Source organism: Pseudophryne corroboree, chromosome 6 (genome assembly GCF_028390025.1).
Source record: "Pseudophryne corroboree isolate aPseCor3 chromosome 6, aPseCor3.hap2, whole genome shotgun sequence".
Classification (NCBI taxonomy): domain Eukaryota; kingdom Metazoa; phylum Chordata; class Amphibia; order Anura; family Myobatrachidae; genus Pseudophryne; species Pseudophryne corroboree.
In genome coordinates this window covers 150,709,903-150,724,201 of record NC_086449.1, presented here as the reverse complement: position 1 = coordinate 150,724,201, position 14,299 = coordinate 150,709,903, and the positions used below count along the sequence as shown (strand labels likewise).

Below are 14,299 nucleotides of genomic sequence, written 5' to 3'. Positions count from 1 at the left end.
ACCCGAGGCAACATTGGGATCAGGGTAAACAGCTAAGACAGACGAAAGTCCCACGGAATAATCATGGCATCCACTGCATCCAAGCGATCACCTGACAATTGTATAAGCCCCATCTGTTTTGAATATAAGACCTGGCAGCATCCTAAGTACTGGTAAGTGTGTCGTACTCTACGAGAACAACGAGCGGCTGTGATAGGTGGAAGACCACGCTAGATTGACTCAGAGGTCTTATACAATTGCTCAGGTGTTTCATAACAGTACATGACCTGACTATCCATTCACTTTCCTTCATCTGTAATGCCATGGTCATATACCCTCCTCTCAGACTAAATGTAACTATTTCTTAGCCAAAGATCTTGAAATTGTAACTTGAGCCTGAATGTGATTAATAAAAATGCCTGACAACTGTTGCCCAAATGTTATTGATAAAAATGCCTGGCAACTGAGGTCACTTTTAGCGGTTTTTACAGAGCTGAATGTTCCAATGCTCTCACCTTCAGCTTGTGAGTGGTCATGACGACATATTTTAATCGGATGCGGTTACCATCCCGGCAGTCGGGATCCCGGCGGTCATGTGACCAACGCTGGAATATCCGACACCACTCGGAATCAATGGCACCGGAACACTTTTCGCAGACATCCCGAAGGTAAATATTGGGGTCACTGTTGGGGTGGGCCCGGGTAGGGGGGGGTTTAGGGTTAGGCACTAGAGGGGGTGCCGTAGCCACCCCCTTTCCTCAGAGTCTTAGCCCTAGCCACCACCACGTGAATCTTAGCCCCAGCCATGACACCAGGCGAGTTATGTTTAGGGTAGGGGGACAGGGAAGGGGTAAAATAATTACCTTGTGCCTTCTCAGCATTTTCATTGTCGGTATGCCGCCAGTAAAATGTTTCGCACCCTATTTTAATATATTACATTAGAGGTTTTACAGTACATTTAAAAAAAAAAAAAACTTTTTTAAATTTCTTTTCCATACTTGTCTGTGATTTTTTTTATGTTCAGAATATGTGGACAGGCTTTGCAGTTGACACATGGATGACTACCTTTGTTATAAATCGATTGCTCAGGGTTTGTGAATAATGGCTCCTGACCAGTTGGTCACTGAAGTTGGGTGCTCTCACCCAACTCATATTCCCTAAGTGCTCTGATAGATTCTTAACAGATAACAGAACATGCCTGTATTTTTGTATAATGTCCTTGGCCTCTTTCCAATTGTGGCAGAAGTCACATATAAATCTTACTACTTAGTTGTCCTCCTCCTTTTTCTCTTGGCAGATAAAAGTTTCCTTTAACATTTTGAGTTTCTAATCTTGCTCTTTTGATTGAGCGAGAGCTATATTCTTGTTCTTTAAGTCTGGATGATAAAATGGAAATGGAAATGGGAACTGATACCATGAAGTAAACTGTCTATTTTGAAGATTTCTGTTGTGATTTTGTTATGGTTATCCCTATAGATTCTGAGGTCTAAGAAAGAGACATTTGACCTACTACTTGTATATGGAAAGTTTAAATTCAAGCCATTGCAGGTGAGAAGTTCAATGTAGTGGTCGAGTGTTTCTTGTGTAGCATCCCATATGTTCATGATATCATCAATGTATCACATCCATGAGATGATGTTTAGAATATGTTTCATGATCTTCATGGAATATAACCTCCCTCTCTCACAAACCCAGGAAGAGGTTGGCATATGTGCAGGCACATGCCTCCCCCATCACTGGACAACTTACCTGTATATGTAAGTGATTGTTAAAGGTAAAATAATTGTGGTATAGGGCCATAGAGAACAAAAAGGTAGTCTGACTTCCAACTGCAGCAGTCCTGTCAAGATAAAGCCATAACATCCAAACATCATACGAAACGGAAGTGGCATCAGGATGAGGAGGATGAAAAACCAGTACTACAATCTCCTGATTCACATGGAAGTGAAACTACATTAGGTAAACAGGAAGGAAGAGCACAAAAAAATAAATCAGGAAAGATGAACTGGCCGACGATGCTGCCAATTCTGAGACCATTAGAGCTGAGGCAATCGCAGAAGGAAGGCTACTTTCCACGTCAGTCAAAGCAAATCTACCGACTCCAAAGGCTTAAAGGGGGGCTGTTGGAGACCCACCAAGACCAGATTGAGGTTTGAAGGCGAAACAGATTGAACATGCAACACCCCTTGTATAAACGTCTGTACATCCAAAAGAAAGGCTAGGTGTCTTGAAACAGCACAGACAAAGCAGAAACCGGACCACAGAACGAGGAACGGCTGAGGTCCTGAGACAACCCGGCTTGTATAAAGGATAGAGGACACAGCAAGCAGAATTGAGAGACTGAGACACCACAGCACACTACTCAATATAACATTTTCACAACCGATGGTAAATGGCTACAGTGGATGGTTTACGAGCCTGAAGCACATTCCTGATAACACCTTTTGATCTGAAGATGCAAGTTTCTAGTGCCACACCAGCAAAGCCAGCAGAGGTAAATCTGGGATTGTGACTACAGTCACCCCTACTTGCCCTCTCCCTTCAAACAGATACCCCCATATTTCAGAGATTTTGGAAAGATAAACTCAGTGTGAGAATGTCCAGCACCCTTCTGTACACTGCTTCAATGCCAGTGAATCAGGGGTTGAGAGTTGATCGCAGGGGCAAATTTGTTAGCTGTTGGTCAAAACCATGTGCACTGAAGGTGTGGCAGATATAACAATTGCAGCTAGAGTTAGATTTGGGTAGGTTATTTTGTTACTGTGCAGGGTAAACACTGGCTGCTTTATTTTTACACTGCAATTTAGATTCCAGTTTGAACACACCCCACCCAAATCTAACTCTCTCTGCACATGTTATATCTGCCCCCCCCCTGCAGTGCACATGGTTTTGCCCAACTGCTAACAAATTTGCTGCTGCGATCAACTCTGAATTACCCCCTCAGTCCTCAGTCACATGTGCTAAATCTCACCTCCTTGGATAAACATCACACACAAACATTTGTCTATCTGGTTCCCAGTGAGCATACTTGATGAAATAGTATCCAATAAACCTTGGTACGGACCTCTCTCTCATTATAGGTATCCTAAAAGATCATATAGATGGTTACCCATCTGGACAAGCCTTCCATGCCTGCTGGCCCATCAGTTCAATTTCAGAATCATGACGCTGGTTTATAAATAATCTATTGGAACGTGGCCTTATGCATATTTTGATTCCATTAACAAATCAAGAATCTCATCATACAATTTGCATTCATAACAAAACTCAAACTCATGCTAAACCGCAAAATCACCAAGTCACAGCATAAAGTTCTCAGTGGTGGTGTTGGGAACCTTGATTTCTGCAGGTGCCTCTAAACTGCCACCAAAGGACATGGATTTGCTAAGGAAATGGCAATGTTTTCGGCGGAACTGAAGCTTGTCCTGACCAGTCTCAAATGTTGGTCAGAGTGAAGGTGTGTTCATACGCTCCTGGTTTTGCTGAACCAAATACTGCATAATCTTCACTGTCAGAGCACTGCCTTTCTTCAGTCTCATTTAAAAGAGCCTAGTGCTGGTCGCTGCAGATGTCTAAAAAAATAATCAGTCCTCTTTAAATACTCCCCATTGTAACCTAGAACTCCAAAAGAGACCTTATTATTTCCTTATACTGTACATGTCAAGCTTAAATATGGCCTGACTAGGAAGTAGATGGCTATGTAAGAAAGTCAGCTCACCGCATCAGAGACATCCTTGATTGTAGCCAGTTGCCCACAATGGAGCTGGAGATTCAGATACATACGGTTGAGTAGCTTCACGAGTATCCAGCGTGTTAATCTAGGAGGAATAATGGGCAAAGGGACATCAAAAGGTGCACACTCATACTGAGTTAATAGAATAACAGATTAAGGACCTTATTCAGAGATGGAAGCAGATCGCTGCATACGCAGCTAGATCTGCATCCCTTTCCTCACATGCTGGGGGACGCTCAGCACAGGGCACTGGGAGTTTAATGTGGCTTTCTTCGCATGAATACATTGCCCCTTTCCAACCGTTCCTTGGTACTCTGAACCATACTCAAATCTAAGGTATATTCATAGAGATCCATAGGAGATACAAGACATAGGACATCAATTCTTCTCCATGACTCTGGGTCAGTCTCATACAGTCCTAGCAAAATCCCCTGAGACATGTCAGATGGCCGGGGACCCAGACACTGGCCTCAGTAAGCCCCCCCAGCCGACAGTCACTCTGGGCTGAAAAAACAGGCCAGAGTAACCGGCTCCTTCTGACACATTTCTAAAATAAGGTCTGATGGGGCACAGAGTGGGAGAAGCCAGTCTATATCCAATGTCTTAAGCTCAAGTGTCCCCTAGTGGATAAAGGAGAAAGTGTAAAATCGCAGATAAAGCACAATGTTGCATGGCTCATGTATCTGTCCTCAGTCTTTTGTTTGTTTACCCAAGTTATGGTCTAAGTGGCACACAGCAACTGCATGGAATGCCACCGCCAGCGTCCAGGGTACCTGTGCATTGTGCTTATGTTGCATTAGAGATGTCTGGAGATTTCGTCTGTGACGCATGAAACGCCTCTGTTTGACTATAGGTGTACATGGACACATCTGTAGGCCACTTTGCAATGTAGCACATTACAAGCTGCATCCTACATTAGCAGTGAGCAATCAATGTTCATTGCTAATAATAAATGACCATCTAAACTGAAGGTTTAACAATTACCTTATAAGAAAAGGTGAAAGAGACTTCTGGATGTTTCCCAAAATTCTTAGCACCTCCTTGTGACCTATATTACTGGTAGCCGTACTCACAGAATGTGCATGTTTAACATCTGATTCCATTTGAAGTTCTTCATTTATTGCCGACTGGACACTGTGGTGTGAATGACAGAGTGAAGCATAGAAACATATAAAGTAAATCGCTGTCACAGACAAATCACAAAAGGAACTTTTATGAAAGTAAAAGTTGACATTAATGAGGGGAGTGGCCTTAAACTGATAGAAGACAGGACTTTGAAGTGACATTTAATTCATTCCACCCTATACATTTCCACCTGGATCCACAAAAGTGCAAATCCCCCTCCAACCCTAAAAAAGTATAACAAAACTATATATCGCACATAAAATTATGAAGGACGTGAACAAACAGCACAACCGCTTCACAAGAGGAACAGGTCTTTGGAAATGAAATGGGAATAAATTATGCGCATATGTAAAGATGTACATATAACAAGATGCGTCTACCTCTGCATCAGCAGCATATGCATCTTGTTTAATACAAGTCGTCATCATCATCATCATCATCATCATCATCAATGTATATTTGTACCTGCCCTATAGCAGGTGCAAAAGACAGTGCTTACATGCTAGTCTGTATGCACTTGTGTGAACATACCCTTATGGAACTCTGCCTAGGTGAAAACGCCCTTTCTGCCTCTCACATTGCAAAGAGCCAGTCTGCATAGCCGCGTTTAAGCACATTCACTTCCTGAGCATGTGAAGTGCAAACAGGCATACAATCAGTTATGCGTCTGTGCCAAATTCTTTACAGGCTTAAAGATGAACATATGAAGATGACCTGGGATGGTTGTAGATAGGTTCTGTCATTTCTGAGAAGTCTTGGTCTGCTGGACGCTCCCACATAAAGAAGACATAGCATAGTCTTCTCACTAACCAGCCACGATACCTACAGAAAGAGAAAGTGAGAAGCATGGAAGTGTGAGAGAAAGCAGGATACACTCCATCTTGCGACAACCTTTCAATACAAAATGCAATAGCAGTGCACCCTCTAAATGAATACTCTTTAACTTGCCATCAACATGGTCTCTAAGGTGGGTGATATCAAATCTCTTTTTTATGCATGGATCCAAAGGAACCACTCCATAACCCCTGAATGGTGACTGCACAAGACATCGCTGTTATTACTTCTTCCAGACTCATTCCACATGAGGAGTGTGGCATGTCCCTGAATGTCCAGACAATGACAATTGTGCTCAGTGCCGACATGTCACTTGCCTGTTTTCCATAGCTTATGGGGACATTAGGACACTTAACCCTCATAGCTCTGCACTCCAGACATGGTAGCGGTGCCAGCGGGATGTCCTAATGCCAAGTTGGGGGTCATCTCTGTGCCATGCATGGCTAACTATGAGGGCTAGCCATGTAAAATTAAAAGCGTATAACTGGCAGTAGAACGCACAAAAGTGGGGATGAAATCTGGTATGGCCAGCATCATGATGTAAAGTGTCTCACATCATCCAACAGAAGCGTCAAGCAATATTAAAGAAACATGACATGCGTGTCCCACAGTGTAAGTAGCAATAGACATCTCTGCACCACTATATGTCAGTCTGGCTATTCCATGTTGGTTCAATGTAATACAGCATTGTTACTACTAGGTGTTAATAATCTATACTGCACCGCGTGTCCTCCTCTGTTATGTGAAGTGCATTATGAAATCCAAGATGCGTGTTCCTCTTGTAGAAGAAGGTCTCCTGCAAGTAAAATTGAAGACTAAGAAGAAAAGTAACTAATATACACTCAAGAAAACAGAAATCAAGATTTAAATATCAACACTCACCATACTTTTGGGATTGCATGTTTGACAGGGTTGTCCTACAAATGGGCGATATTGCCCTTGAAAAGGAAATATAGTATCCAACTTCAGCCCAAAGCTTAAGGGACATATTCTGCCCTATAAAATCATAATTGGAGAAACAAGTACAAAACAGAGAGAGAAGATGTAAAATGTTATCTTTTTAAGTACAAAACTTTAAGGAAACTATATGGAGAACTCACCATGATCTTGCCATTGGAGGGATGGTGCTGTTGTGCCGTTTCTGATCCCATCCTGCTGTTTCTGTGAAGAAAATAAAGTATGTTATGCAGTTTTTACTTATTTTTCACTTTAGGGAAGGGGGGGGGGGGGGGGGATGTACAAAATATATAACTATTTTTTCCTATACAAATATTTTTTTAAAGCAGCAACTTGACCAAATTTTGGGTAATAACTAACGTAATGCTGGCATGGGAGTTTCAAACCAAAAATTCACTGTCAGCCGCAATATTGACAACCGGTGTTCTCCGCAATTGCAACAATGTACTACAACATATTAAATCTTTAAAAAAAATAAAATCTTGTTTTATTTTTAAAACATAATTATTATACTTACCAATAAAATCTGTTTCTCAGATTCCACGGGGGATACTGGAAAATGCTGGGGTAGAGAATCTATGGACTTTAAATCGTAGATTATATGAACATGGCTCCTTCCCCTCTATACCCTACTTGACCTCAGTTCCGTTTAACCAAGCCCATGCAGAGACAGAGGAGAGAGGAAGGAGGATGGAGAGGAAGGGAGGGAGAGGTATGGGTCGTTGGGTCGACTCAACTTAGGTCGACAGTCATTAGATTGACATGAGCATTAGGTCGACATGTACTAGGTCGACATGAGTTTTTGGATTTTTTGTGTCGTTTTCTTCATAAAAAGAGTAACGGGGAATCCCAATTAGTGTACCGTGTCCCCTCGCATGGCTCGCTTCACTTGCCATGGTCACCAGTTCCAGCCTGATACCCAGAACCCAAAGAAGAAATGGTTGAGAAAAGGTAGATCAGGTGAAAAGAACAAAGCACTGTTAGAGGGGATCTGCTGCCAGTAAATAGCATTTAGTTTGCAATTGCTAAATAGTTGCTGAGCTGAGACGCCATAAGATTGACGTCTGGCAGCCCCCATCTGGCTACTAGATCCTGGAAGATGTTCGGGTGAAGGGACCCCTTGCTAGGATGAAGATCTTGATGGTGGAAGTAGTCTGCCTCCCAATATTTGACCCCAGTAATGAACACGCTATGGCCAGTATGTGACTATCAGCCCACCAGAGGATGCGTGCTGTCTCTCTCACGGCCAAGGGGCTCTTCATCCAGTCCCAAGACGTGAACAGGCGATTGATACAGAGATGTCTGGAGTTTAATCACCAAAGGAGGAGCAGATGGGCGTAAGATGAGCGTTGAATGACTCGAGACAGGTGTAGATAAAAGGAGAAAATAAGCTTTCCCAAGAGACGCATGCATAGGCAGTCTGAGACAACTTACTTTTTTGCAATTAGCCGCAATAGAGGCTGGATGGTCGGGATATGTCTGGTGGAAGAAAAATCCTCTGCAAGGACAAGCCTAAGAAACTGGGTTCCAATGTACAGACAGAAAATGTCTAGGTCGACAGTTATTAGATCAACCCCATATGGTCAACATGCATTAGGTTGACAATGCCGAAAAGGTCGACCCTGGCAAAGGTCAACAGGTGTCATTTACATATTAAGGTGGACAAAGTTCCAACGTGAAAATTTTTATTGAATATAGAAATGTTGCATATTTTTGAAAAGGCAATATATTGTAGTTTCCTAAAATGGAATACTTTTTCCTCAAATAAATATAAAAAAAACTTATAACTTTTATTAAATTAGGTTATGTGCTTGGACTGTTTCAATGTAGTAAACATCAGGTATATTCAAACATTCATATTTCCCTCACAAGATGCTTATCCATAATGCTTTGCAATTTCAAAAATGGCTACCAATGTAAAGAAGGCTAGGATGTTGTTTTAGGACTTTTGCAGTTGAAATAGGTATGTATACTGTACTTTCTTTTATAACTAACCTTGGTGCCAACTGTTAGTCTGTGACAATGTTAACATTTTTCTTTTTTTTTTTTATAAAAGTTATTATGATTTGGAACTCAGAATTTTCTTACTACTTAGATGGGCCAATAATCAGGTATTTATATATTTGAAACAGCTCAAAAGTTAGCACATTCAGTAAATGTAATGGTTGCGGACGAACACATGGTTGTGGACTAACACAAGTATTATTACACAACTTTAATAATTTTATGGTAGATTTTATGAATTCATCATAACCTGTAATAAGATTTTGCATGTTTATGAAGGTTTAAGGATTGTAATGTATAACAATTGCAAAACAAGGCATGTATTTTAGATAGTATTTTACAACATGGGAAAAACTTCAGCTGAGAAGAGACATGTTTATCGTGCCAAAGCAGATGTAAAAAGAAAGGCTGCTATCAGAGAAAAGGACAGACTTAGGAAAGCTGCAGCACGGACAAGTCAGTCACCAGCAGCTACAAAAAGTGAACAAGATAAATGTCAACTTTTATGCAATGCTTCCAAACATCGAGGAAAGTAGCAGAGAACAGTGTCGTTCATAAGACTCCTAGAAGTGCTCCAGTATTTAGTAGTGTACAATCACAGGGAAAAGCAGTTGCTCGAGTAAAAATCTCTGCCAACAAGCAATTAATTGCTTGGCAGAAAAGTTTAATATTAATGCCTCACCTAAGAAAAAGCGTGAAAGGCCTGATCTTCTCTTAATTTTGAAATACTGGAGGCAGTAAATAATTTCTTCTTGCTAGATGATATTAACCACTGTTGGTCTAGCATAAAAGAGGTATCCGGTCTCTAGATCAACCACACTTAGGTCGACAGTCATTAGGTCGACCACTGTTGGTCGACATGCATTAGGTCGACATGGTTTCTATGTTGACATGTGCTAGGTCGACATGACAAAAGGTCAACATGAGTTTTTCACAATTTGTAAACATTTTTGAACGGTTTCATACTTTACGATCCACGTGGACTACGACTGGGAACGGTAACCTGTGCCGAGCGCAGCAGTAGCGGAGAGAGGCATCTTGCCCGAAGCATGGCAAGCGAAATGAGGGGACACAGTGCACTAATTGGGGTTCCCGGTCACTCTACAAACAAAACGACACCAAAAAAAAAAAAACTCATGTCGACCTTGCTCCTGTCAACCTATTTTAGATGTCGACTTAGTCACTGTCGACCAATAGTGGTCGACCTAGACACTGTCAACATAAGGGTGGTCGACCCTATGAACCACACTCCATAAAAGAATACATTATGATAGAAATAACAAACAGAAAGGAGAAAATAGAGCGTTGCTATCTTGTGACGTTATGATCTTTTTAAGAAGGAACATCCACCATAGAAAATTAAAGGTTTTCGAGCTGTGTCCAAAGGTCTGCCTGTCAATAGCTCAGACTCCAGCTAACCTCTGTGTTTGCAGCGGATGGCGGTCATTAGGTCGACATACATTGGGTCAACCACGCTTGGTCGATATTCATTAGGCCGACATGGTCATTAGGTCGACATGTACGAGGTCGACATGAGTTTTTCACAAAAAATTTTTTTTAATTTTTTCACTCTTTTAATACTTAACGATCCACGTGGACTACATTTGGGAACGGTAACCTGTGCCGAGTACAGCGAGGCACCTTGCCCGCAGCATGGCGATCGAAGCGAGCCATGCAAGGAGATGTGGTGCACTAATTGGGGTTCCCCGTCACTTTTCGAAGAAAACGACACCAAAAAAAAGTAAAAAAATGTCAGGTCGACCTTTTTCCAAGTCGACCTAGCACATGTCGACCAAATTTGGTCGACCCAATGTATGTCGACCTAATGAACAACACCCATTTGCAGCTACCATGCAAACATGGAACTCCTGCAAAAAGCTTTGTTGGCATTTTTACTGAAGTTCTCACAAAAGATAAATAAATACTTCATGTGCCAGGAAGGTGATGAAAAGGACTGTGTATTATAAAACTGTAATGATTGTATGACAGAACTACAGAGGTTTGTAGCCGATGTTGAAGAGGATATACTTTCAGAAAGTATTGTATAACCTGCTTCCAACGGAGAAGAGGCTGTGAAAGAAAAAATGCATGTTCAGTTAGAAGAACTTGCAAATGCAGTTGCAAAGCTAAAGCAGCAGCTTACAACATTTGGCCACCATTCCGAGTTGTTCGCTCACTAGCTACTTTTAGCAGAAATGCAAACACAAAGCCGCCGCCCTCTGGGAGTGTATCTTAGCATAGCAGAATTGCTAATGAAAGATTAGCAATTCTGCTATTAAGTATTTCCTTGCAGTTTCTGAGTAGCTCCAGACCTACTCCTAGATTGCGACCACCTCAGTCCGTTTAGTTCCTGGTTTGACGTCACAAACACGCCCAGCATCCGGCCAGCCACTCCTCCGTTTCTCCAGCCACTCCTGCGTTTTTACCTGGCATGCTTGCGTTTTTTAGCACACTCCCTGAAAACGGGCAGTTTCCGCCCAGAAACACCCACTTCCTGTCAATCACACTACGATCAGCAGAGCGATTGAAAAGCTTTGTTCGCCCGTGAGTTAAATAGCATAGTTTTGTATAAAATTGCTTAGCGCGTGCGCCCTGTTGTGCATACGCATGCGCAGAACTGCCGGATTTTAGCCTATTAGAAATTCTGCTAAAAATAGCAGCGAGCAAACAACTCGGAATGACCACCTTAAGCGCCGCTGCTTTGTGAAGAAGAAACATGCAGGCCATTCCCAGGCTCTACTGACAACTGAAGTGGAAGGGGCTGTACATGCGGGTGTAGTATGTGATGCCGGCGGACAGGCAACCTGAAGACCACCGGTACGTGCATGTGGGACTTGTTGTTTAATGTTAAATTGAAAACTAAAGCTCTTTAAAATGCTGTTTCAATATACTTTAGAAATGGATTTTCATCTGTTATCCCACGACCACTTTCCTTGTTAGTCCACGACCATACTTTTTTGTCAAACAAGTAAACAAATTAAAATAAGATTTTACTCACCGGTAAATCTATTTCTCGTAGTCCGTAGTGGATGCTGGGAACTCCGTAAGGACCATGGGGAATAGCGGCTCTGCAGGAGACTGGGCACAACTAAAGAAAGCTTTAAGACTACCTGGTGTGCACTGGCTCCTCCCTCTATGACCCTCCTCCAGACCTCAGTTAGGATACTGTGCCCGGAAGAGCTGACACAATAAGGAAAGGATTTTGAATCCCGGGTAAGACTCATACCAGCCACACCAATCACACCGTACAACTCGTGATACTATACCCAGTTAACAGTATGAAATATATAACTGAGCCTCTCAACAGATGGCTCAAGAATAACCCTTTAGTTAAACAATAACTATATACAAGTATTGCAGACAATCCGCACTTGGGACGGGCGCCCAGCATCCACTACGGACTACGAGAAATAGATTTACCGGTGAGTAAAATCTTATTTTCTCTGACGTCCTAGTGGATGCTGGGAACTCCGTAAGGACCATGGGGATTATACCAAAGCTCCCAAACGGGCGGGAGAGTGCGGATGACTCTGCAGCACCGAATGAGCGAACTCTAGGTCCTCCTCAGCCAGGGTATCAAACTTGTAGAATTTAGCAAATGTGTTTGACCCCGACCAAGTAGCTGCTCGGCAAAGTTGTAAAGCCGAGACCCCTCGGGCAGCCGCCCAAGAAGAGCCCACCTTCCTCGTGGAATGGGCTTTTACAGATTTTGGATGCGGCAGTCCAGCCGCAGAATGTGCAAGTTGAATCGTGCTACAGATCCAGCGAGCAATAATCTGCTTTGAAGCAGGCGCACCCAACTTGTTGGGCGCATGCAGGATAAATAGCGAGTCAGTCTTTCTGACTCCAGCTGTCCTGGAAACATAGATTTTTAGGGCCCGGACTACGTCCAGCAACTTGGAGTCCTCCAAGTCACGAGTAGCCGCAGGCACCACAATAGGCTGGTTCAAATGAAACGCTGAAACAACCTTTGGGAGAAATTGGGGACGAGTCCTCAATTCCGCCCTATCCATATGGAAAATCAGATAAGGGCTTTTACAAGACAAAGCCGCCAATTCTGACACACGCCTGGCCGAAGCCAAGGCCAACAGCATGACCACTATCCACGTGAGATATTTTAGTTCCACGGTTTTAAGTGGTTCAAACCAATGCGACTTTAGGAAATCCAACACCACGTTGAGATCCCAAGGTGCCACTGGGGGCACAAAAGGGGGCTGAATATGCAGCACTCCCTTAACAAATGTCTGAACTTCAGGTAGTGAAGCCAGTTCTTTTTGGAAGAAAATCGATAGAGCCGAAATCTGGACCTTAATGGAACCCAATTTTAGGCCCATAGTCACCCCTGACTGTAGGAAGTGCAGAAATCGACCTAGCTGAAATTCCTCCGTTGGGGCCTTCCTGGCCTCACACCACGCAACATATTTCCGCCATATGCGGTGATAATGGTTTGCGGTCACTTCTTTCCTAGCTTTAATTAGCGTACGGATAACTTCCTCCGGAATGCCCTTTTCCTTCAGGATCCGGCGTTCAACCGCCATGCCGTCAAACGCAGCCGCGGTAAGTCTTGGAACAGACAGGGCCCCTGCTGCAGCAGGTCCTGTCTGAGCGGCAGAGGCCATGGGTCCTCTGAGATCATTTCTTGAAGTTCTGGGTACCAAGCTCTTCTTGGCCAATCCGGAAAAATGAGTATAGTTCTTACTCCTCTCCTTCTTATGATTCTCAGTACCTTGGGTATGAGAGGCAGAGGAGGGAACACATACACCGACTGGTACACCCACTGTGTTACCAGAGCGTCCACAGCTATCGCCTGAGGGTCCCTTGACCTGGCGCAATATCTTTTTAGCTTTTTGTTGAGGCGGGACGCCATCATGTCCACCTGTGGCCTTTCCCACCGGTGTACAACCATTTGGAAGACTTCTGGATGAAGTCCCCACTCTCCCGGGTGGAGGTCGTGTCTGCTGAGGAAGTCTGCTTCCCAGTTGTCCACTCCGGGAATGAACACTGCTGACAGTGCTAACACATGATTTTCCGCCCATCGGAGAATCCTTGTGGCTTCTGCCATCGCCATCCTGCTTCTTGTTCCGCCCTGACGGTTTACATGGGCGACCGCCGTGATGTTGTCTGACTGGATCAGCACCGGCTGGTGTTGAAGCAGGGGTCTTGCCTGACTTAGGGCATTGTAAATGGCCCTTAGTTCCAGAATATTTATGTGTAGGGAAGTCTCCTGACTTGTCCATAGTCCTTGGAAGTTTCTTCCCTGTGTGACTGCCCCCCAACCTCGAAGGCTGGCATCCGTGGTCACCAGGATCCAGTCCTGTATGCCGAATCTGCGGCCCTCTAGAAGATGAGCACTCTGCAGCCACCACAACAGCAACACCCTGGTCCGTGGAGACAGGGATATCAGCCGATGCATCTGAAGATGCGATCCCGACCACTTGTCCAACAGATCCCACTGAAAGATCCTTGCATGGAACCTTCCGAATGGAATTGCTTCGTAAGAAGCTACCATCTTTCCCAGGACTCGCGTGCAGTGGTGCACCGACACTTGTTTTGGTTTTAGGAGGTCTCTGACTAGAGATGACAACTCCTTGGCCTTCTCCTCCGGGAGAAACACTTTTTTCTGTTCTGTGTCCAGAACCATCCCCAGGAACAGTAGACGCGTTGTAG

General features: G+C 43.6%; 1 protein-coding gene across 5 annotated transcripts in view; it reads right to left on the bottom strand.

Annotated features, from left to right (window-relative positions):
* Positions 1-14,299, bottom strand: part of GPAT2 (glycerol-3-phosphate acyltransferase 2, mitochondrial) — a 264,394-nt gene that overhangs the window by 161,763 nt on the left and 88,332 nt on the right. For all 5 annotated transcript variants that reach the window (XM_063932035.1, XM_063932036.1, XM_063932033.1 and 2 more), the window contains exons 2-7: positions 6,772-6,832; positions 6,554-6,667; positions 6,394-6,467; positions 5,552-5,659; positions 4,697-4,846; positions 3,698-3,797 (exon numbers count right to left, since the gene is read on the bottom strand). In XM_063932035.1, the coding sequence (XP_063788105.1) occupies positions 3,698-3,797; positions 4,697-4,846; positions 5,552-5,659; positions 6,394-6,467; positions 6,554-6,667; positions 6,772-6,832 (607 nt within the window). The remainder of the gene's footprint in view (positions 1-3,697; positions 3,798-4,696; positions 4,847-5,551; positions 5,660-6,393; positions 6,468-6,553; positions 6,668-6,771; positions 6,833-14,299) is intronic.